Source organism: Thamnophis sirtalis, unplaced genomic scaffold (genome assembly GCF_051295495.1).
Source record: "Thamnophis sirtalis isolate CommonGarterSnake01/CBP01778 unplaced genomic scaffold, rThaSir2_p1.2 scaffold_8, whole genome shotgun sequence".
Taxonomy (NCBI): Eukaryota; Metazoa; Chordata; class Lepidosauria; order Squamata; family Natricidae; genus Thamnophis; species Thamnophis sirtalis.
Genome location: NW_028261388.1, coordinates 8,201,365 through 8,222,707, shown reverse-complemented (window position 1 = coordinate 8,222,707; position 21,343 = coordinate 8,201,365). Strand labels below are relative to the sequence as shown.

Genomic DNA, 21,343 nt, shown 5'->3' with positions numbered 1-21,343 from the left:
CTGATTATTAAAGCACACCCACCTTGGAAACACTGCAGTGTTGGGAGGGGGAAATGGTGGAGTGGATGTGTCTCTGGATGACAATACAGAGTCCACAGTTCCTGGCCTCTGTTGAAGAAAAGGAGAATCAACATGGCATCCAGAGAATGATGAAACCTACAGTGAGCCTTACAGGATAGAACAGACCACAAACGTGGCCAGAAGAGTGAATTCTACTTTATTGTAAAGCCAGGAGCAGGCTGCTACGCATTTGACCAGGTTCGGGAGAACCCGTAGCTAATGTTATGGCTAAATCCTACCTACCTCTGGCTGGCCCCACCCACCCCGCCCCTCCCAGGAGTCCCCATGCAGCCCGTTTTGGATGCAAGGTAAGTGCAGGGCCCATGCGGAGGCTCAGGGAGGGGGAAAAACGGGCCTACAGAAGTTCCGGAAACGGACTGGAAACGTGTCCACCCAGCAACTGGGCAGAGAACTAGTTGCTGAAATTTTTAAAGCCCATGCCTTGGTGAAGTTACTGTGTTTCCCTGAAAATACGACCTGTCCTGAAACTAACGCCTTGCCACATTTTTCGCGTGGGCAAAAATATAAGCCCACCCCTGAAAATAATCCCCCTGGACAACCCCCCCTCCGCTCACCAACCTAGTGGTATCCCGAAGGTGCCAAGCCACGGGAGCCGGGGGGGGGCAGAAAGGCGCTCACATTGCTTGGCGCCTTCAGGATACCACTAGGTTGGGGAGTGGCATTCTGCCGGGCCGGAGGGGGGAGTTGGCAGGTAGCTGCTCCCTTGCGAGTGGGTTCCTGAAGACCCAGGCACAGCCTCAGGGGTGAAGCAGCCATGAGGTGACCATGCTCACAAGCAGCCACCCAGAAAACCCCTTCTCCAGCTGGGTGGAGTGCCATTCACTGACCTAGGGGGTATGCCTAAGGTGCCAAGCCACATGGCGCTCTGCCCGCTCCCCAGCTCCCGTGGCTTGGCACATTAGAGATACCCCCTAAGTTAGTCCATGGAGCTCTGGCTGGCTGGAGAGGGGGGGATGCGCGAGCGCCTGTTCTGCCCCCAGCAAGCATGCCTCCCAGCCTCATCATGCCCTGGCCCAGCTCTCCCTGCAGGGCGCTGCCGCCACGCCCCGAGCATAACTACTTCTCTGGCTTCCAAACTCCAAAACTCGGCTGCCGAGTCTTCCAGCAGCGGCCGCTCTAGGAGTGTGCTCTATGGTTGTGGGCCGGCTGCCGGACAGAGTGTCTTCCGGACAGAGAGTCTTCCAGCACCCAACCCACAACCATAGAGCGCACTCTATGGTTGGCTGCTGCTGGAAGACTCGGCAGCCGAGTTTTGGAGTTTCGAAGCCGGAGAAGAAGTTATGCTCAGAGGGCAGCGGCGGCGGAACCCTGGCCCTGCAGAGAGAGTTGGGCCAGGGCATGGTGAGGCTGGGAGGCGTGCTTGCTGGGGGCGGAACAGGCGCTTGCGCAACCACCTTCTCCAGCCGGGCAGAACTCCATGGACGGACCTAGAGGGTATCCCAAATGTGCCAAGCCGCGGGAGCTGGGGAGCAGGCAGAGCACCACATTCCTTGGCTGTGCCCGGCTCTTCGGGAGCCCGCTCACAAGGGAACAGCTGCCTGGCAACCCCAAAACAATAAGCCCTTCCCCTATAATAAGCCCAACGCCATATTTCGTGGGGCAAAAGAAAATAAGATCCTGTCTTATTTTGGGGAAAACACGGTACTTTAACAGTGTTGGTACCAATTTATAAGACGGGATGGATGGATGGATGGATGCATGGATGCATGGATGGTTGGTTGGATAATTTTCCTCCCTCTAGTATTCACACAAAATAGGAATGTCCTTAAGTAGTCATCCAAAAACATCACATTCCCACTTTCATACTCTTTATTTATTTAATTTTTATGGCCACCTATCTCAGGCATGTGAGTCTAGATAGCAAACAAGTCTAAAACTATTGAAAACAATTACAATATAATAGAAAAATAAACATATATGGCAGCCAAGAAAAATTATAGCATGGTATTTGTAAACACAATAAACATGCTATGTTAATTTCATTAATTTTATCACTGTAATTATTGAGAAATATAGATATAGATATAAAAGAAGAGACAGACATTGCAATCTCCGAAACTTAAAATATATTACCCATTTAGCTTTCATTAGATGCTAACATCATCGCAATGTAAAAACTACAATTGAAGAGATATTTGCCTTTATACATCATTGATCAATTTGGCCATTGCACATGTAATAGGCCCATCCACCCGCCAGACCTGGAACTCGGATTTTTAGGACACTTCGTAAAGATAGATAGATAGATGATAGGTAGGTAGGTAGGTAGGTAGGTAGGTAGGTAGATGATAGATAGATAGATAGATAGATAGATAGATAGATAGATAGATAGATAGATAGATAGATAGATAGATAGATAGATAGATAGATAAGGAGAGAGGGAGACCCCTAATTGTTACAAAAATGCAAATACAGACATCTCAGATTGATAGTGGTCCTGATTTGTTTGAACCTATCATTGGGTCATTTTGGTTCCATTGTCATGCTGAATTTATCATTAGCAGGTTTTTATTAAGATAGGCCATCTAGTCTAAGAACATAATGAATGCCTAACCAAACTTACATTTGTCAGGGCTTTTAAGAGTGTCCCGCTTCCATCCATGGTGTGAAGAAAATCTTTATAAAACTTCATTTTCACCTTGTTATCTCGGACAATCAGGACGCCGATCCCTTTGAAAGTGAACTCGACTGTCTGTTTGGTGGCAATGGACCTCGAGAAAGACATGAGGGTTTCTCGGACGCATCCTTCTACCATGTCCCTGTTGAAGGGGCTGTCCAGGGACAACACAATGAAATTCAGCTGGACAATTGGGATATCACCTAGAAAGGTACAGAAGGGAGAAAGACTCTATAGGCAAGCTGATATCAATAGCAATAGCACTTATATATCACCCTATAATGCTTTATAGCACTCTCTGAGTGGTTTACAAAGTCAGCCTACTGCCCTCAACAATCTGGGTCCTCATTTTACCGACCTCGGAAGGATGGAAAGCTGAATGAACCTTGAGCACGCCAGGATCGAACTCCAGCCTGTGGGCAGAGTTAGCCTGCAATGCCGCATTCTAACCACTGCGCAACCACGGCTCCTTGTTAACATACAAGCAACATGTTAGCAGAATAACATTAATGTCCCAAAGGTGCTTTTCTAAAAGGCAAGTGGACTTCTTTGGGTTCCCCCCCCCCCCCGAAAATATTTCCCTTCTCATCCAAGAAGCTTCTTCAGTTCTTTTTCAGAACCAAAGAAGCTTCTTGGATAAGAAGGGAAACATTTTCAAGAGGCCTTTTGGAAAAGCATCTTTGGGACAATCATGACCTGGATGATTTCGAATCTCCGTAGACAATAACATTAAGGGTTCATTCACACAATTCTCCCAGATAGTATAGTCTAGCCAGCTTCTGGATATGGAACCAAATCTTGATTCAGACAGGAAGGTATCTTGAAACCCTCTTAATACTTCGGCAACTGACATCATAAATAAACCAACACCACACTTGATGTTGGAGGATGATCCAGTAGTAGTTCTGTAGTAGTTCTTACCAAGGTGTAAGCAGTCTAAGAGCCTGTGTCAAAGGTGTGAGTTTTTTTTTAAAGGCAACTGGACTATTTGTTGAGGAACAAGAAGACGACGTTTCACTTCCCATTCAAGAAGCTTCATCCATTGTGAGAATATCTATCCTTCCATTCTCTCCACCATCACAACAGATGAGGCTTCTTGGATGCGGAGCAAAAGGCCTTCTTCTTGTTCCTCAAAATAAAAACCCAGTCCAACTGCCTTTTGAAAAAGCAACTTTGAGACAACTATGACCTGGATGACTGAGAATCTCCATAGATGTTATCAGGGAATTGCACAGCAGGTTTCCAAATGAAGTCGCAGACGCTGACAGGAACTTGTAGTAGTTTTATATAAATAAAAATGTTTACAGCTATCTTTATGTCAGTCAAGATAGTCAAGGCAAACAGAAGCATCGTGAGGTAAATTACCTCACAGGAAAATCATCGTGAGGTAAATTGCAGTGCACACAGGAGAAAAAGGTGGGAAACAAGGACACTCCCCCTTTTACCCACAGTAACCAATCACAGCATAGAGTGCCTCAGGCAGGAGCCAGCTCTTTCTCTCTGACCAATCAGCTACAACTGCGTGTTCCGACTCATCGTACCACTCCGCTTTTTGAGCTACTAAATTTAAATATCGTAACAGACACCTAGAGCTCGTGCTTAGGGATACAGTCAATCAATAACTGTAATGGTATGCAGGAATGGCCTTGGGAGACAGAAAGAAGGAGCCGTAACCTAGACAACAGTCGATAAAATAAATAAACAATTCTTTTAAAATGATTCTGATGGGTAAGCAAAGAATTTAGATTTGAATGCCTATGGAGATTCTCAGTCATCCAGGTCACGGTTGTCCCAAAGGTGCTTTTTCAAGAGGCAATTGGACTTTCTGGTTTTTTTCTTTGAAAAGATTTGAAGGAAGACCTTGAAACTGAATTTCTCACCCGGAATGCGTATTTTGTTGAATTTTAGTCCATGGATCTGGGCGAGTTTCTCCGAAAAAAGGAAGACAGGCCGCTGAAGGAAGATGGGTTTGTTGCTGCCAACGTGCAGTTTCTCTCTAAGGAAGGAGAACGTCCCAAGGCCAGGAATTTGGACACCCTGCAAAAGAGGGAGCCCTAAATAAGAGCTGGAAGAGTAACACAGTGAAGGCTCCTGAGTCCCTACATTACGTGTAGTCCTCGTATTATGACCACAGCTGAGCCCAAAATTTCAGCTGCGAAGCAAGACAATTGTTAAGGGAGTTTTGCCCCATTTTATGACCATTCTTGCCACAGTTGTTGAGCAAATCACCATCATTGCTAAGTGAATCACCACAGTTATTTTGCAAATCTGGCTTTCCCGTTGATTTTTCTTGTCGGAAGCCATCTAGGAAGGTTACAAATGGTGATCACGTGACCCCGGGACACTGCAACTGTCACAAATACAAGTCAGTTCCCATGCATTCCAATTTTGATCATGTGACCCCAAAAATTTTTACTACCGGTTCTGTGGGTGTGGCTTGGTGGGTGTGGCAGGGGAAGGATACTGCAAAATCCCCATTTCCTCCCAATCAGCTGGGACTCAGGAGGCAGAGAATAGATTGGGGCAGAGCCAGTCAAAGGTGGTATTTGCCGGTTCTCTAAACTTATGAAAATTTCCGCTACCGGTTCTCCAGAACTGGTCAGTATCTGCTGAAAACCACCTCTGATGTGATCATGGGGATGCAGCAATGGTTGTAAGTGTGAAAACCAGCCATAAGTCACTTTTTTCTACCTATCCTCCGCGAGTTGCACTGGATCCCCATCGGTCTCCGAACACGCTTCAAGGTGCTGGTTATCACCTTTAAAGCCCTACATGGCCTAGGACCCGGATATCTGCGAGACTGTCTTCTGCCACATACCTCCCAATGGCCGATAAGATCTCACAGGATGGGCCTTCTCCGGGTGCCATCGACCGGACAATGCTGGCTGGCGACTCCTCGGGGGAGGGCCTTCTCTGTAGCTGCTCCAACCCTATGGAACGACCTACCCCCAGAGATCCGGACCCTTCCCACTCTTTCGGCCTTCCGAAAGGCTACTAAAACCTGGCTATTCCGGCAGGCCTGGGGCTGTTGACCTCATGAATGAGGTCCAGCCCCGCCTAGATTGGGTACATGACGTGTTTCTTTTTTAATCTGTTTCTCTTCCCTATTTTTAATTTTTATCTTTTTTAGAGTTGTATTTTGTAAGCCGCCCGGAGTCCTTCGGGATTGGGCGGCATATAAATTCATTAAATTTTTCAGTGCCTTTCTAACTTCAAATGTTCACTAAATGAATAGTTGTAAGTTGAGGGCTATCCGTACACTACAAGTCACTAAAAGCTGAAAAGTCAGAATATAAATCTTATATTAGGCACAAATGTAACTCAGCACACCAGTGTTGTCCCCTACAAAAATCAGCAAAATAAGGATGTGAACACTAGTCTGTTGTGAAAATGTAGAGAAAACGTAACATTAAGGGAGGGAAGGAGGCTGGCAAGAAAAGAGAAAGAGAGAATTGAAAAGCTTGCTCTTAACTGAATCACAGTTAGAACAAAAGGTTTTTAATACTGTAGCACAAGCTGAGTCATTGATGAATCTGAAGTGAAATATTTTTAAGAAAAAAATTCTTGATTGCTCTGAATGAGACACCTCTGATGGATGAATTAAGCAAGCCTTTGATATGATTTAACATGGTCTGTGTTTTTATACTCTTAACCCCTTATCTTCTGACTGGGAGAAGATCTTAAAATTTGTGTGGGAAAGGAAGGAAGGAAGGAAGGAAGGAAGGAAGGAAGGAAGGAAGGAAGGAAGGAAGGAAGGAAGGAAGGAAGGAAGAAAAGAAAGAGGAAGGGAGGGAGGGAGGGAGGGAGGGAGGGAGGGAAGGAGGAGGGAAGGAAAATAGATAGATAATAGAGACAAGATACAACTAAAAGTAATAAATACAGTACCTAAATCTGAAGAATCCAAGTAGAAAATTTTACAAAGATTCCTACCTTTTTCATCGATAGTTGCTTCTCAACAAACTCAGAAACGGAGTCCCAAATATTAACAACATCTGAAACATAAAGCACACATATTTTTGAACACACTTTTTACACAACTCTAAAAAGAGGATGAACCTCAGTCCTGGGTAGAAGCTCACTGAAATAGTTAATTGCATGGATTTATAGTCATGGCAATCAGTCTCTATGGTTTATAAGTACAGATGGTTCTTGACTTATGATCACATATGAGCCTATAATTTCTGTTGCTAAGCAAGACAGTTGTTAACTGAGTCTTCTTGCACAGTAGCCTTTATCTCCCTGCAGTCTAATTTACAGCCCTGAAATATCCCTGTTATTAAATCTCCCACCCAATATTATCCAGGACTGACCCTGCTTAGCTTTTTTTGACAGCAGCCAAAATAGTTTGCTGCTGCCATCTAGTGGCAAACTATGCCAAATTCCCCTGAGAGTACTGAAAGAGGAGAGAGAAATTAACAAAAGTAAACTTAGCAGAAGAGATAAAGTAATAATAGCTGAATAGAGAAGTAGGTAAATATTTGAATAACCTTCATCAAAGAATAATAGCACCAATAATACTAACACCAATACTAACACCTAATTAGCAATTAGATCCGATTTCCACAGATTTTGAAAAAGAACAAACCTATTAGAGCATTCTTGAATATAAATTTAGACATGTCACCTAGAATTGCATTACTGTTGCTGGGGGGGAAACGGGATATAAATGAAACGAAAAAGGAATTGATTGTAAATTTGATAAGGGCAGCTAGATTAGTGATGGCTAAATATTGGGGACGAAATTGGGATATTCAAAGAAATGAGTGGTATAATGAAATTTGGAGTATGGCAACAAAGGGTAAATTAACAAGGGAAATTAAATTTTAAAAGGGGATGATCAAAGCAAACAATTATAATGAAATAGGGGTGGAAGGCAAAGGGAACAAACCTACTCAAGAATATATGTTCTTTTGGAGGGGATAAGGGCACAATTGGAATAGATTGTATATCGTTTAGTTTTAATAGATGAAGAAATATAAGGAAGGGAAAACAGGGTCTGGAGGGGGTGCACTATAATATTAGGGGTTTTTTCCATTTTCTTTCTTTCTTTCTTTCTTTCTTTCTTTCTTTTTTAGATGTATATCTACTAGGTTTGTTATTATTTGCATTTAAAAAAGAACAAACCTCATCCACCAGCTTGGCTTACCCAGGCCATGTTGTGCCTGCAAGAATATTTCCATATCATATTCTCGGAACCTTTCTGTAAAAACTAGGGATTTTTTTAAAAAACATCTATCCAGAAAAGGCATTCAAATCCCTGCAGTATTTAATGCAATCATTAAATGAATTTTACCTTCGGAAGTGAGCTTGGGAAGGGTTATGAACAGGTTCTTGCCCGCCTGGGTGATTGCATTTTGGATCATGTCCAACATTTTGGCATCCTCGGCCCCAATTTATCTTAAGTCCAAAAAAAAAAAAAGCCACGCGGGGGATGGAGGCAAAAGAAGCTGATGATCCTTGAATCCCGGGTGGGAAAAGTTGCTGTCACATCCTCCTTTAAGTTTCGTCCCTCCTGGTCGACTTGATTTTTCTTTTTTTTTTTTACAGCAGGGCCTTAGCGAGCTCCCCCCATTTCCCTTCTCTTGCTCTCCTCCTCCTCCTCCTCCTCCTCCCCATCAATGCAAGGAGCGAAACTCGGCGCCTCCAAGGAGAGAGAAGGGCGAAGAGAGAGAGAGAGAGAGAGAGAGAAACTCTGGGAAACGCAGCGCTGGGGAGGGGAGGGGCTGATGGAGGGAAGGGGAGGGGCTTGTCGCTAGGACGCGCGTCTCCCTCGCTGGTTACCAGGAGTGACGTCACAATCGAGGGATTCCTCGCCCGGCTTTTGGGGGTGACTTGTCCAAGCGAGGTTCGATTTAGAATCCTCCGGCCACTTTTTGGGCGTTGTCTTCGAGGCTGGGGAGTGATGGGAGAAGTTGGCCCCCAAAGCAAGAAGGAAACGATCAGAGAAGGGCTGATGTCTCTGTCTTGTTTGATTGTTTGATTGATGGATTGATTGATTCTTTGATTATGAGCTATTACGTCGTTTCGACTCTTAGCAACCATACGTAGAGGTTCTCCAGAGCGATCTGTTCCTAAGTTGGTCCTTCACAGGCTTCAAAGCAGCCTCTCCACCTTGCTTCTGGTTGTCCCCTTCTGCTGTCTGTCTATCATCTAACTTTCTATCTTTCTATCACATATCATTCTATATAGATATATAAATATATAGATATAGATACACACACACACATATCCATCTATCTATCTATCTATCTATCTATCATCTATCCATCTATCATCTAACTTTCTAACATCTATTTATCTATATCTATCTCCATCTACCTACCTACCTACATTTCTGTCTGCCTGTGTGTCTGTCTACCTATCTTTCTATCATCTAAAATTATATCACACACACACCTCTACTTATCATCTATCAACTATCTTTCTATTTATCTTATATTTATCTTCATCTATCTACCTACCTTTCTAACTTTCTCTATCATCCACTTATCTATTTATTTGTCTATCATCTAACTTTCTATCTATCTAGCATCTATCTTTCTATTTATCTATATCTATCTCTATCTACCTACCTACCTTTCTATCATCTAAATTTCTATAGATGATAGATAGATATATAGATAGATAGATAGATAGATAGATAGATAGATAGATAGATAGATAGATAGATAGATAGATAGATAGATAGATGATAGATAGATAATCCCCATCTACCTATCATCTATCAACTTTCTATTTATCTTATATTTATCTTCATCTATCTACCTACCTTTCTATCATCTAACTTTCTCTTTCTATCATCTATTGATCTATCTACATATCTCTCTTCATCTATCTACCTACTATCTATCATCTTTCTATTTATCTATCTCCATCTACTTACTATCTATCTATCATCCATATATGCAGCATATCTATCTATCCATCCACCCATGCCATCCATCTATCTATCATATCTATTATCTATATCTATAATCTAAATAAATAAATGTTTCATTCTGATCTACCTTGGCCCATCATGAATATGGCCAAGTAGAGTTTCTAATGTGAACATGGACTTTTCTGGAATGTTTTTTTTTCAGCTTCCTTGTTTAATCTACACACTTGGCCTTTCCCAGTGGTCTTCCATTCATTTATGAAACCACACACTGTTTAATCTTTTTGAGACTAGCCAAGGTTTGCTAGCTGTTGCCATCTGTTGTGACATACCAGCAAACCTAGGCTAAGATGATGCTATTCTCTTCTAAAAAATTAACATGCAACTGGGAAAAAAAACCTCTTCTGATTATTAATACTCTCATTATATTTTTGTTACCAAGAAAACATGGGGCTTAACATAAAGGTAAGAGTTGCTAGGAAACTGAAACTTCAAAGCCTTCTGTCAATAGAAACGATTTGAGGTCAGTCATGCACCAGCTCAGTATGAATAAATTAATTGCAATAAGTTACAATTATTTCGGAAAATTGAAACTTGCCCAGACTCTATATGACAAACAAAGAAAAGTGGAATAAAATATGAGAAATCTAAAATTCTGCCAGAAATACTAATTTCATAGCTGTTAATTATCTTACCTACTCCTTTTTGTTCAATGTGCTAGTTTCATCCTCTCCTTAAATCAGTTTGGTGTATGTATCATTAATGAGGATAAATTATTTGAAATAGTCAGATATGAAAGATTAAGTTAAGACCGCTACATTTTTTGCTGCTCTTGAATCACCCAGATGAGATGGCAGTTTACAAACTGGATAGATGGATAGGCAAAAAACTCTTTGTTTGGTTCTGCTGAAAAAAATACGTAAACTTTTGAGTAACACTGTACTGCAGATGCAAAAGTTAGAATACATTACACACTAGGTTTCAAATTATATTCTTCCATCAGCAAAATATTGCTCAGTTTTTAAAAACAAGATACTTGTGTATTTATCTTTATTCACGATTGCCTATTCCCTACATAAAGACAAGACTGTCCTAATATATAACAGCTTGGCTTTTAAATCTTGCCTTCTGATATTCTGCTTTAAAGAGGGGTGGGGAGTTGAATTGAAGAGTGGGATGGGTGGACTAAGCAAGAATTCTCTCCTGCTGCCATTGATGAAACCTTCCAATAAATCTCGACTTCACATATGAATTCGAGTGTATGCTCCAGAATTAACGATGTGAGCATTTCAAGAAAAAAAACAGCAAGGTTTCACTGATATCTCCCAAGCCATCGTTGAAGGCAGCTGAATTTAACGTTCAGAATCCAGAAATACATTTTTCACAGTCCATCCACACTAAAATCTTAGGTAGCAATGAGCACAACACATGGCAGGACAGGAGGTTGGCTTGAAAATGAGGCTGGAACAAAATTTCCCCAAGTCTTATAAAAGAGTGGGACAGTATCTAGTCTTCTGCTGTTGATCGCCTCCTCCCGCCAACCCAAAAACACCCATGCTGGCTGGGGAATTCTGGGAATTGAAGTCCACAAGTCTTAAAAGTTGCCAAGATTGGACACCTCTGCTCTATAGCTTTTAAGATGCTGGGCCAGACTTATGGGCAACCAACTAGAACCTGTGCAAGGGTCATTTTCCCTATTCCTCTAATCAAGAGGCATTTTGATGCCCTCCCCACAGAATGTGCCCACTGCTTTTTAGAGGTGGCTCTCAGTTCCCCTCCAAAAAGTGAATCAATAGCCATTACACATCAGGCTTCTGCGTTATATAAATAAGGCTTGGGATAAATCTTGATCAACAGGTTGATGAGTCAACAACTGCAACTTTCAACAATCTTCAAAGAAGAAAGAATTCATGGGACAGCCCTTATATTGTCAGCCACTCCTTCAGAGCAGGCTGTAAGATAGATGCCCCATTGGCCCATACTCCATTGTTAACCGGTTATGCTAAAGAAGTACCCAGATAGAATTAATCCTGAATATATAGTCAGAAGGATATGTTTGCCATGGCTACTGATGAAACAGTTTCTTTTGAACATGAAAACCAAAGTAATCAAGTCAACTATTGTAAGCAGAATTAACTGAACAGGACATCTAGAAGTCATATAAGCTATTATACAAAGCATAAACAAACATGTTCCATAATCAGTCTGGGGGGAAAAAAAACAAATCAAAAGGTTTATTCTTGTTAATATTATTGACCATGTTTTCGGTACACACCGTAGGTTTCCCTGTTTATAGTTTTTAACTTGAAAACAGGACACGTTGCAATGACTACTCTTTAGGGTTTAATTTTAAAGCAGAGTCCCAGAAGTATTACAAAAGCTGAGGTGGTTTTTTTTTCTCCCTCCATGTCAAATTTAGGCATTTATCCGGATGTTTTTCAGCAAGCTCGGGATATTGCATCTTTTAAGCTCTGTCTGCTTGTTTCAAGTGGCCTCCCAAGAAACTGACTCGGGATTTTATGTTTTCCAAAAAAAAGGGTTTTGAGTTAGTCTTCTTTGGAAATTCTCGTACCTGAAAGAAAAGGAGAGAAACAGAAAATGTGGATAAATTAAAATTTTATAGCAAAGCTATTTTGTATGTTTAAATTGGTGGCAATCTCAAGTTAAGGATAATATTCTCCTTTCCAATATCTAAGGGGCTGTCATCAAGAAGGGGGGGTCAAGCTATTCTCCAAAGCATCTGAAGGCAGGACAAGAAGCAATGGGTGGAAACTAATCAAGGAGAGAAGCAACCTAGAACTAAGGAGGAATTTCCTCACAGTGAGAACAATTAATCAATGGGAGGACTTGCCTCCAAAAGCTGTGGGTAGTCCCAACACTGGAAATTTTTAAGAAGAGTTTGGGCAGCTATTTGTCTGAAATGGTATCTCCTGCCTGGGCAGGGGGTTGGACTAGAAGACTTTCAAGGTTCCTTCAAATTCTATTATTCTGTTATTTTTTCTCTACACACAAAGAAATTTCTGCTAAGACTTCTCTTAATCTCCAGCACTGAATCTCAATTGTCTATTCTCTAGGCAAGCTGATATCATAGAATTATATATCACCCCATAATGCTTTACAGCACCCTCTGGGCAGTTTATAGAGTTAGCATATTGCCCTCAACAGACTGGATCCTTCATTTTATTGAACTTGGAAGGATGGAAGGCTGAGTCAACCTCAAGTTTGTCAGAATCGAACTTCTGGCAATCAGCAGAATTAGCCTCAATATGTTATAATGCTGTAATAATAGCAAAGCCCCTGTGTATTATTAAGCTAAAAAAATATTTGGTTGCTGACATCATTCCTCGGTGACAAAAATACTAATATATGTAATTTTAAATGAATCTGTACAAATCTGCACAGGAGGATACCCCTATTTAAAAAGGATCAGGTATTCTACTTTCTTTCAGTTAGGGAGGGAGTTACTTATCACAGCATACTTGCCATCTGCAATCTTAACAGAAAATAGAATCAAAACATAAAGACCTCAAGATTTGCTGATGGGTTAATAAGTAGAACTTTGAGTTGATCAAACATCAGTCTGATTAACCAGATTAATACTGTGCAATTATGATTATTCTGGTTTGGTGCAGGAACGGGAAAACATCTACTTACCATTTCAGAACTACGTTTGCAGGAATAAAAGCTTCTGATGGGTTGGGAGTCATTTGGGCCTGAGTAACAGCAAAGGACGACGCGAAGTTATAAAAATTGTCTAACATCTTTTGAGTGAACTGAAAAAAACAACAATGAAAATGTGTTAACAATTTCCACCTATGTAATTATTGCAATGCTTAGAAGAGATTGAACTATTTTTTTATGTATTTGAACATCGCCATAAGGACTTTTCATGGTTAGTAGCAACAACAAAACAAAACAAAAAATACCTTTCAACAATAAAGACAATAATAAAACAAATAATACACTGTAAAAAAGCAAAGGTAACAGGTAACCCCATCCCTATTATTCCCAAAATGTTGTTCAAAATATATTTTGCTCTGTTCCTTTCTGCTCCTTTCTATTTTCTATTTTCTACTCTACATTCTATTCTATTTTCTACTCTACATTCTATTCTATTCCATTCCATTCTAATTTTCTATTCTATTTTCTACTAGCTGATAACCCGTCCTAGCCGGGGAATGTATTTATCCCAATCCTGTATTAGAGGGAGCCCCCTTGTGGAGTACTGTGAAGCCGTTACCATAGCAACTCCACTGTGCTGAACAGTAGAAGCCATTTTAAGGCACAACAGGCTGCATCTTAACAGAACCTGAATCCAAAATGCACACTATCACTGTCAAAAGTACTGTAACTTGACACTATAGATGGACACGGACTCATAGATAGATAGATGATAGATGATATAGATAGATAGATAGATAGATAGATAGATAGATAGATAGATAGATAGATAGATAGATAGATAGATAGATAGATAGATAGATGACAGATTGATAGAGGATAGATGATGATAGATAGATGATAGGTAGGTAGGTAGGTAGGTAGGTAGGTAGGTAGGTAGGTAGGTAGATAGATAGATAGATAGATAGATAGATAGATAGATAGATAGATAGATAGATAGATAGATAGATAGATAGATTCTATTCCATTCCCTATGCTATTGTTCTATTCTATTGTATTCTGTTCTGCTCTGCTCTGCTCCATCAATGTTCTGGTATTGTTCTAGAAAACACTGTTTAATAAGAAATAAAAAAAAAACTATATTTGCAATTACCTCTGTGAATGAATTGACTGATGATACAGCAGCACTTGCTACAGGAGTCTGTTGAGCCAAGAGTTCCAGAACCTCCACAGAAATCCCAATCTGGGCCACAGAAGGCATTTGGGGGATAGTCATGGCTCCAAACGGATGCTGGCTGCCTTTACCTAAAAGGAACACACCACAGCTACCTAATGCATTGGTCTGCTTCTCAACGCAAGGACAAATCTGAAGTAACTGCAAATATACACAAGACTGCATGGGAAGAGAACGTATCAGTTACTGTAATGGTATGAAACACAGAACAATTAATGAAACATTAAAATACAGGTAGTTCTCAACTTAAGATAGCTATTATAAAATAAGCTATCTTAAACAAAATAAACCCCACTCCCAGGAAGCGTAGCAAAACAGTCTCCATGAAGATGAATATTTAAAAATGGGGGAGAATACAATGCATTATTTATATTTGTTTTCATCAAATAGAAAAGTGCAAATAACATGCAAATAACATGCCCATGATTCCAAACCTTAGCAGCTAATACAAAATGTATTTCATGCAGCTATGTCATGGAACAGGGTTCTGGAGATCAAAAACATGGTTTGAAAAAAATTCCTCTCTGTGAAACTAAAGATTGGTTTAAAATTAGTATAAAGGTAAAGGTTCCCCTCACACATATGTGTTAGTCGTTCCCAACTCTAGGGGGTGGTGCTCATCTCCGTTTTAAAGCCGAAGAGCCAGCACTGTCCAAAGACGTCTCCATGGTCATGTGGCCAGCATGATTCAATGCCAAAGGCGGACGGAACGCTGTTACCTTCCCACCAAAAGTGGTCCTGATTTTTCTACTTGCAATTTTACATGCTTTTGAACTGCTAGGTTGGCAGAAGCTGGGACAAGTAATGGGAGCTCACTCCGTTACGCAGCACAAGGGATTCAAACTGCCAAACTGCCAACCTTCCTGACTGACAAGCTCAGCGTCTTAACCCACAGAGCATCCCAAAATGGGCATAAATTTCTTCAAATAAAAGTACAGCACAGGGAAAAATAAGTACAAATGAGTTTTGGAGTTTCTCTTGCAAGCCGTCTCAGATTTCAAGACGTGAATATGCTAATATTTCTTCCAATAGCACACATTTATACACACTTGTATTCGCCTCTCTTACCAGATTTTAGACCAGAAATTTTGAAGATGGCACTTGGTTTTTCATTCGTGACAAATCCAAGGAGCTGCCACACGGCCACACCATTCTCGTCAGGGTAGCAGAAGTAGACTGATCCGCCCATACCCTCCGGAAAGGGTACGGTTCCCAGCATGAAGACTACCACATGATTGATTTTCTCGTAGTCTGACAAGTTAAACACAAATTTGTCCTCTGCTACTTGCTGCGCCACTGTTTGAACCTATAAAAAAAAAGTTTATTTATTTAGAAAATGTATGTGGCCACCCAATTCATGGTGACTCCATGAAATAAATCCCTAATACAAAACCCCATAAACCAGTCTGGATTTGATTTAAATCAAGTCGATTTAAATCATAATTTTTAAAGAGCAACTGTCATTTCTGTCCCGCAGCGGCTCCTCCTCTGACCTGCTGTTGACTCAACGACAGTCCCAATATTGCAGAATGTACAACCTCATGCTACATAACTAAGCTTCATTTCATACTGAATAAACTAAATTATGAAGGTATCTTAAATAGAAAACTATCTCTAGATAGATTTTTACTCCAAAAGCATTTTTTAAATTAAATTTGATAAAAAAAGAAATCTGATTTAAATAAAAAAATCTGATTTTTTAAAAAAGCATCGCTTTTTAACCACCCTGCCATCCTCTGACAACAACAATCAATCAGCCATTTGATAGGCCGCATATCAAATAGGCCTGGGGTCTCCTGGCCCCTTGGCAAAACCATGTCTTTGGGGCCTTTTAAAAGTGTGTCAAGATAAGATCAACCTTATTTCTGCAGGTATTATGTTCCGCAGGGAGTGAGCCACCCCAAAGGACACTCTTTTTGGGGGTCTCACTTGATTGACCTATCTAAGACAGGAGACCCATAACATCCTCCCTGTTCTGGTGGGTTAAATGTAAAGGTTCCCCTTGGACATATGTGCTCGTCGTTCCCGACTCTAAGGGGCGGTGCTCATCTGTTTCAAAGCCGAAGAGCCAGCGCTGTCTGAAGATGCCTCTGTGGTCACGTGGTCACCATGACTAAATGCCGAAGATGCATGGAACACTGTTACCTTCCCACCAAAGGTGGTTCCTATTTTTCTACTTGCATTTTTACATGCTTTCAAACTGCTAAGTTGGCAGAAGCTGAGAAAGTAACGGGAGCTCACTCCGTTACACGGCTCTAGGGATTCGAACCATCAAATTGCTGACCTTTCTGATTGACAAGCTCAGCGTCTTAGCCACTGAGCCACCGCGTCCCTGTAGTCAGGCTAACTGGTTCACGTCGTACTGCACCATTTTGTACAATTTGGTTCATCCCTGCTCTAGCCTTCTGTGCAAAAGGAGGTTCTGCTCAATGGAATCCATATATAGCACAACACTTCACAACACTTTAAAATACAGAAGGATCTTGACAAATTTGGACATTAGGCACTATCTAATAAAATGAAATTCAATGGTGAAAAGAGTAAGATTCTACATTTAGGAGAAGAAAAACAAAATGCACAGGTACAGTATAGGTGGTACCTTGCTCAACGGTAGTAACTGTGAGAGGGATCTTGGAGTCCTAGTGGACAACCATTTAAATAGGAGCCAGCCGTGTGCAGCAGCTGCCAAAAAAGCCAACACAGTTCTAGGCTGCATCAACAGAGGGATAGAATCAAGATCACGTGAAGTGTTAATACCACTTTATAAGGCCTTGGTAAGGCCACACTTGGAATACGGCATCCAGTTTTGGTCACCACGATGTAAAAAAGATGTGGAGACTCTAGAAAGAATGCAGAGAAGAGCAACAAAGAGGGTTAGGGGACTGGAGGCTAAAACATAGGAAGAACGGTTGAAGGAACTGGGTATGTCTAGTTTAATAGAAAGAAGGATTAGGGGAGACATGACAGCAGTCTTCCAATATCTCAGGAGTTGCCACAAAGAATAGGGAGTCAAACTATTCTCCAAGGCACTTGAGGGTAGAATAAGAAGCAATGGATGGAAACTAATCAAGGAGAGAAGCAACTTAGAACTGAGAAGAAATTTCCTGACAGAATAATTAATCAGTGGGAACAACTTGCCTCCAGAAGTTGTGAATGCCCCAACACTAGAAGTCTTTAAGAAGATGTTGGATAGCCATTTGTCTGGAACGGTATAGGATTTCCTGCCTAGGCAGGGGGTTGGACTAGAAGACCTCCAAGGTCCCTTCCAACTCTGCTACTGTATTGCTACTACTTCTTGATTAGGAGGTTCAGCATGATCTCTGACATGCCTGAAAATGCAATGCATCCCAATCAATGGGGAAAGCGCCACTGAAAATAATGGCCACATCTGCAACAACAACCACAAGTTGTAATTCGCTGTTCAGACACGTTTTTTTTAAAAAAAATATTGAAATTAGTTGCAGTCGAACGCAAGCATTGGGTTCAATTCCACAACTTGAAAAAGTACGTTTGGCATGGAAGATTGCAGCCCAACATCCCTTTGCAAGTATCAGGCTGCAACCTATTTCCCCCTCAGAAATAGACAATAATAAGGGAGTCTATCTTGTGAGCTTCTTTTTTTTAAAATCACACTAGTTAAGGAAGACATAAGGCCTATTGAAAACTTCCATAAATGCAATTTTAAGTTTGTAAATTCCCGTCACGAGTTGCACATCACTTCAAACCCTCCCTAGACTATCCCCCTCAGGCACCGTTTGAGGCACCGGGACTACAACTCCCACCAACCCACAATAGCATCGGCTGTCCAAGGGATGATGGGAGTTGTAGTTTTAAGACATCTGCTCGGGCGCCTCGCCATCCCCTCGAGCTGCAAATGGCAGGAGGCGGTGCTTAAGAGTCGCCCCGCGCATCGCTCACCATAGAAACCCCAAAGGGCCAGCCGGCCCTCTCGTTTCCATGGTCACCACTTCTTCTCCTTCTCGCCCCCTCCCCTTCGTTGCCATGGAGATCCAGCCGAGGAGCCCGCCCACTCCATCCTCCTAGGCCATAGGCGGGAGCCACTCACCAGCCTCCCCGCAACCAAGCAACCAAACATGGCGGCGGCGGCGCCAGCACCCCGGCTTGGTCCTCCGAGGTGGCCTTTCTAGACACCTACAAGCCGCCCGGACGAACACCCCGATGCCCCCTCCGTGACGCCCCCCACTCCACCCCGCCCCAAGGAAGTACATCCGGGGTAGGCGGAAGGAGAAAATTATTTAAAAACATAGGTGGAAGCACACGGAGGGGGAAAATGGACTTTATGCCCCAGCATGCAGCGCAGCTGAACATTCGGTCTGTTTCTATAGGAATCTCCCTAGCGGAGGCCGAAGAGCCTGTTGGGAAATGTAGGCTGGAGGCTATGAAAGGGACGGAGGAGGTGTGCGAGCATGAAGATAACGAGATGAAGTTCCTTTGTAAAACTGTTTTACTTTTAGGCTTCGATTTGGGAAGATGTAGTTCTTCCTTACTGGAAAAGAAACTTACCGAATGCAGCTTTATTATCTCCCTGCAAATAAATGAGATTTTATTATCCCTTTCTACTGTGGAGGGAATGGGCAAGATTTCAGATTTCACAGAATTCTTTAGGTGCACAAAAGGCATCAAACACTGGAACTCCCCGCATTTACCATTTTTTCCTGTCCCAATAATACTTCTGCCTCAGTGACATCAGGTTGTCAAAAAGCAGGCTACTGGTCCTTTTTTTGCTGGGGGGGGGGGGGGGGAGAAGTCATTTGTTCATTCTGAAGCAAAATGAACATGGATCTTGTGTAAAAAGAGCATAATGTCTCTAGGGTAGTCCTCCACTTACAACCATTCCTTTAGTGACCATTTGAAGTTACAATGGCACTGAAAAAATGATTCATCATGGGTTTTCACTTACTGCCATAGCAACATCCCCATAGTCACAGGACTAAGATTCAGGCACTTGGCAACTGATGTGTATTTATGTATTATATGACATGTATTTATCCTGGGATCATATCATCACAATTTGTAACCTTCCAAGAAGCAGCGAAGAAATTAAAAAGATGCTTGCCCCTGGGGAGGAAAGCTATTGCAAATCTAGACAGCGTACTAAAAAGCAGAGACATCACTCTGCCAATAAAAGTGCATATAGTCAAGGCTATGGATTTCCCAGTTGCAATGGATGGCTGTGAAAGTTGGACCATAAGGAAGGCTGAGCGACAAAGAATTGAGGCCTTTGAACTGGTGCTGGAGAAGACTCCTGTGAGTCCCTTGGACTGCAAGGCGATCAAACTGGTCAGTCTTAGAGGAGATCAACCCTGACTGCTCTTTAGAAGGCCAGATCCTGAAGAGGAAACGCTTTGGCCACCAAATGAGAAGGAAGGACTCGCTGGACAAGAGTCTAACATTGGGAATGATTGAGGCCAAAAGGAGGGGATGACACAGGATGAGGTGGCTGGATGGAGTCACCGAAGTAGTTGGCGTGAGATTAAATGGACTCACAACAACAAGCAAAGGCAATGGGGGAAGCCAAATTCCCTTAATGATTGCATGATTCACTTAACAACTGCAGTGATTTGTTTAATAACTGTGCTGAGAAAGTTCATAAAATGAGGCAAAACTCACGTAACTTGTCTTCCTTAGCAATGGAAATTTTGGGTTCAATTGTGGTAGTTAAGTCAAGGACTACTTATTGATTGGAAACCAGAAATATTTTTGCTGGGTGTTTTACCAGATAAATATAAGGGGAATGCATATCTGATTTTACATCTATTGACTGTAGCTAGAATTGTATTTGCACAATGGAAAAGTGAAGAGATCCCTGCAGGTGAAAATGTGATTAAAAAATACTAGAATGTGAAGAAATGGACAGGCTAACATTTAGTATTAAGGAAAAGGAAGAAACTGGATACTTTTTGACCTGGGATTTATTTTATCAATGATTAGCTGATAAAAACAGGAATTAGAGCTTTCTCTTTATCAGGCTTTTCATTTGTTGTTACTCCATCTCCACTTTCTAAGCTCTTATAAAACTGGTGCTGATTTGCTCTGAACTGTGAGTTTTCCTTGAACTGAGTTACTTGATTTTCATACCGTTTAATCTTTTCAGCAATGGCAACAACCCTCTGCTTCAGCTCTTCAATTACTACCGCAATCTCCTTATTCTCCAAATCGTATCTTGCTTCCAGGCTGCCTTTGACCTGCTTGTTCTTTAGCTGACCTTGCCTTAAGTTCTTCAAGTTGCTCAAGTCTCCACGAAATTTTTTGATCTTCAATTCCAACTGAATTTTCCACTTAGGCTTCCTCTTTTTGCCTCTTTGGTTCTTTTGTATTTTCAAACCCAATTCTTTGGTAGTTAGGAAGGCTGCTGCATACATCAGCTGGTTTGTTTTAGCTAATGTAGTGGTTCAAATGGTTTGCACAGCCTCATTGACCTTTTTTAGTACCTTTCTCAATTCTTTCCGGTTCACTTGGTTCAGCTTCAGCAAATGTGTTCTTTCAGCATCTTTCATTTGATGCTTTATTTATTAATAATTATTAAGAATTATTAAGAATAACATTTATTGATAAAAATTAAGAATAAAATTTATTAATAATTGATAATAAATTAATATTAATAAATAATTTATTAGATAATAATTTATTTTATTATTATTATTACATATTATTATTATAGAATCAATACTAATGTAATGAACACTGTTGTAAGTATTCTGATTACTATCTCCTAAAACTATTTGTACCCAGACAATACACTGTTTAATTGAAAATGGATTTTTTATGTTATAAATAAAAAATCTGATGGGGAAAAAAAAGTCAAGGACTACTTGTACTTAAATGTATTAAAAAAGTTACCCTAAAAGCCTAAAAATTGTAGCCTTTTTCAATTTAATTCCCAACTTAAACA

At 41.3% G+C, this 21,343-nt stretch overlaps 2 protein-coding genes across 3 annotated transcripts in view; both read right to left on the bottom strand.

The window, feature by feature from the left end:
• Positions 1–8,317, bottom strand: part of CCDC81 (coiled-coil domain containing 81) — a 43,734-nt gene extending 35,417 nt beyond the window's left edge. Inside the window, exons 1-5 of one of the 2 annotated variants that reach the window (XM_087721063.1) lie at positions 7,992–8,317; positions 6,629–6,690; positions 4,579–4,735; positions 2,645–2,901; positions 23–108 (exon numbers count right to left, since the gene is read on the bottom strand). In XM_087721063.1, the coding sequence (XP_087577189.1) occupies positions 23–108; positions 2,645–2,901; positions 4,579–4,735; positions 6,629–6,690; positions 7,992–8,070 (641 nt within the window). In that variant the 5' untranslated portion in view covers positions 8,071–8,317. The remainder of the gene's footprint in view (positions 1–22; positions 109–2,644; positions 2,902–4,578; positions 4,736–6,628; positions 6,691–7,991) is intronic. The other variant, XM_087721064.1, reaches the window with a different exon arrangement.
• Positions 8,318–11,781: 3,464 nt separating this feature from the next.
• HIKESHI (heat shock protein nuclear import factor hikeshi) lies at positions 11,782–18,650 on the bottom strand. The gene is made up of 5 exons (XM_014065242.2): positions 18,497–18,650; positions 15,499–15,736; positions 14,350–14,501; positions 13,230–13,348; positions 11,782–12,147 (listed from the first exon to the last, which is right to left on the bottom strand). The coding sequence occupies exons 1-5, from the start codon at positions 18,524–18,526 to the stop codon at positions 12,093–12,095; spliced, it is 594 nt and encodes a 197-aa protein (XP_013920717.1). The 5' UTR covers positions 18,527–18,650; the 3' UTR covers positions 11,782–12,092.
• Between the last annotated feature and the right edge of the window lie 2,693 nt (positions 18,651–21,343).

Bases quoted from the DNA above. Each gene is read 5' to 3' on its own strand.
- HIKESHI (XM_014065242.2), bottom strand. From the start codon at position 18,526: ATGTTTGGTTGCTTGGTTGCGGGGAGGCTG. The intron at 13,349-14,349 runs GTAATTGCAAAT...TGTTTTTTTCAG, and splicing joins CAGTCAATTCATTCACAGAG to TTCACTCAAAAGATGTTAGA. The intron at 12,148-13,229 runs GTAAGTAGATGT...CTTTTCTTTCAG, and splicing joins GCAAACGTAGTTCTGAAATG to GTACGAGAATTTCCAAAGAA.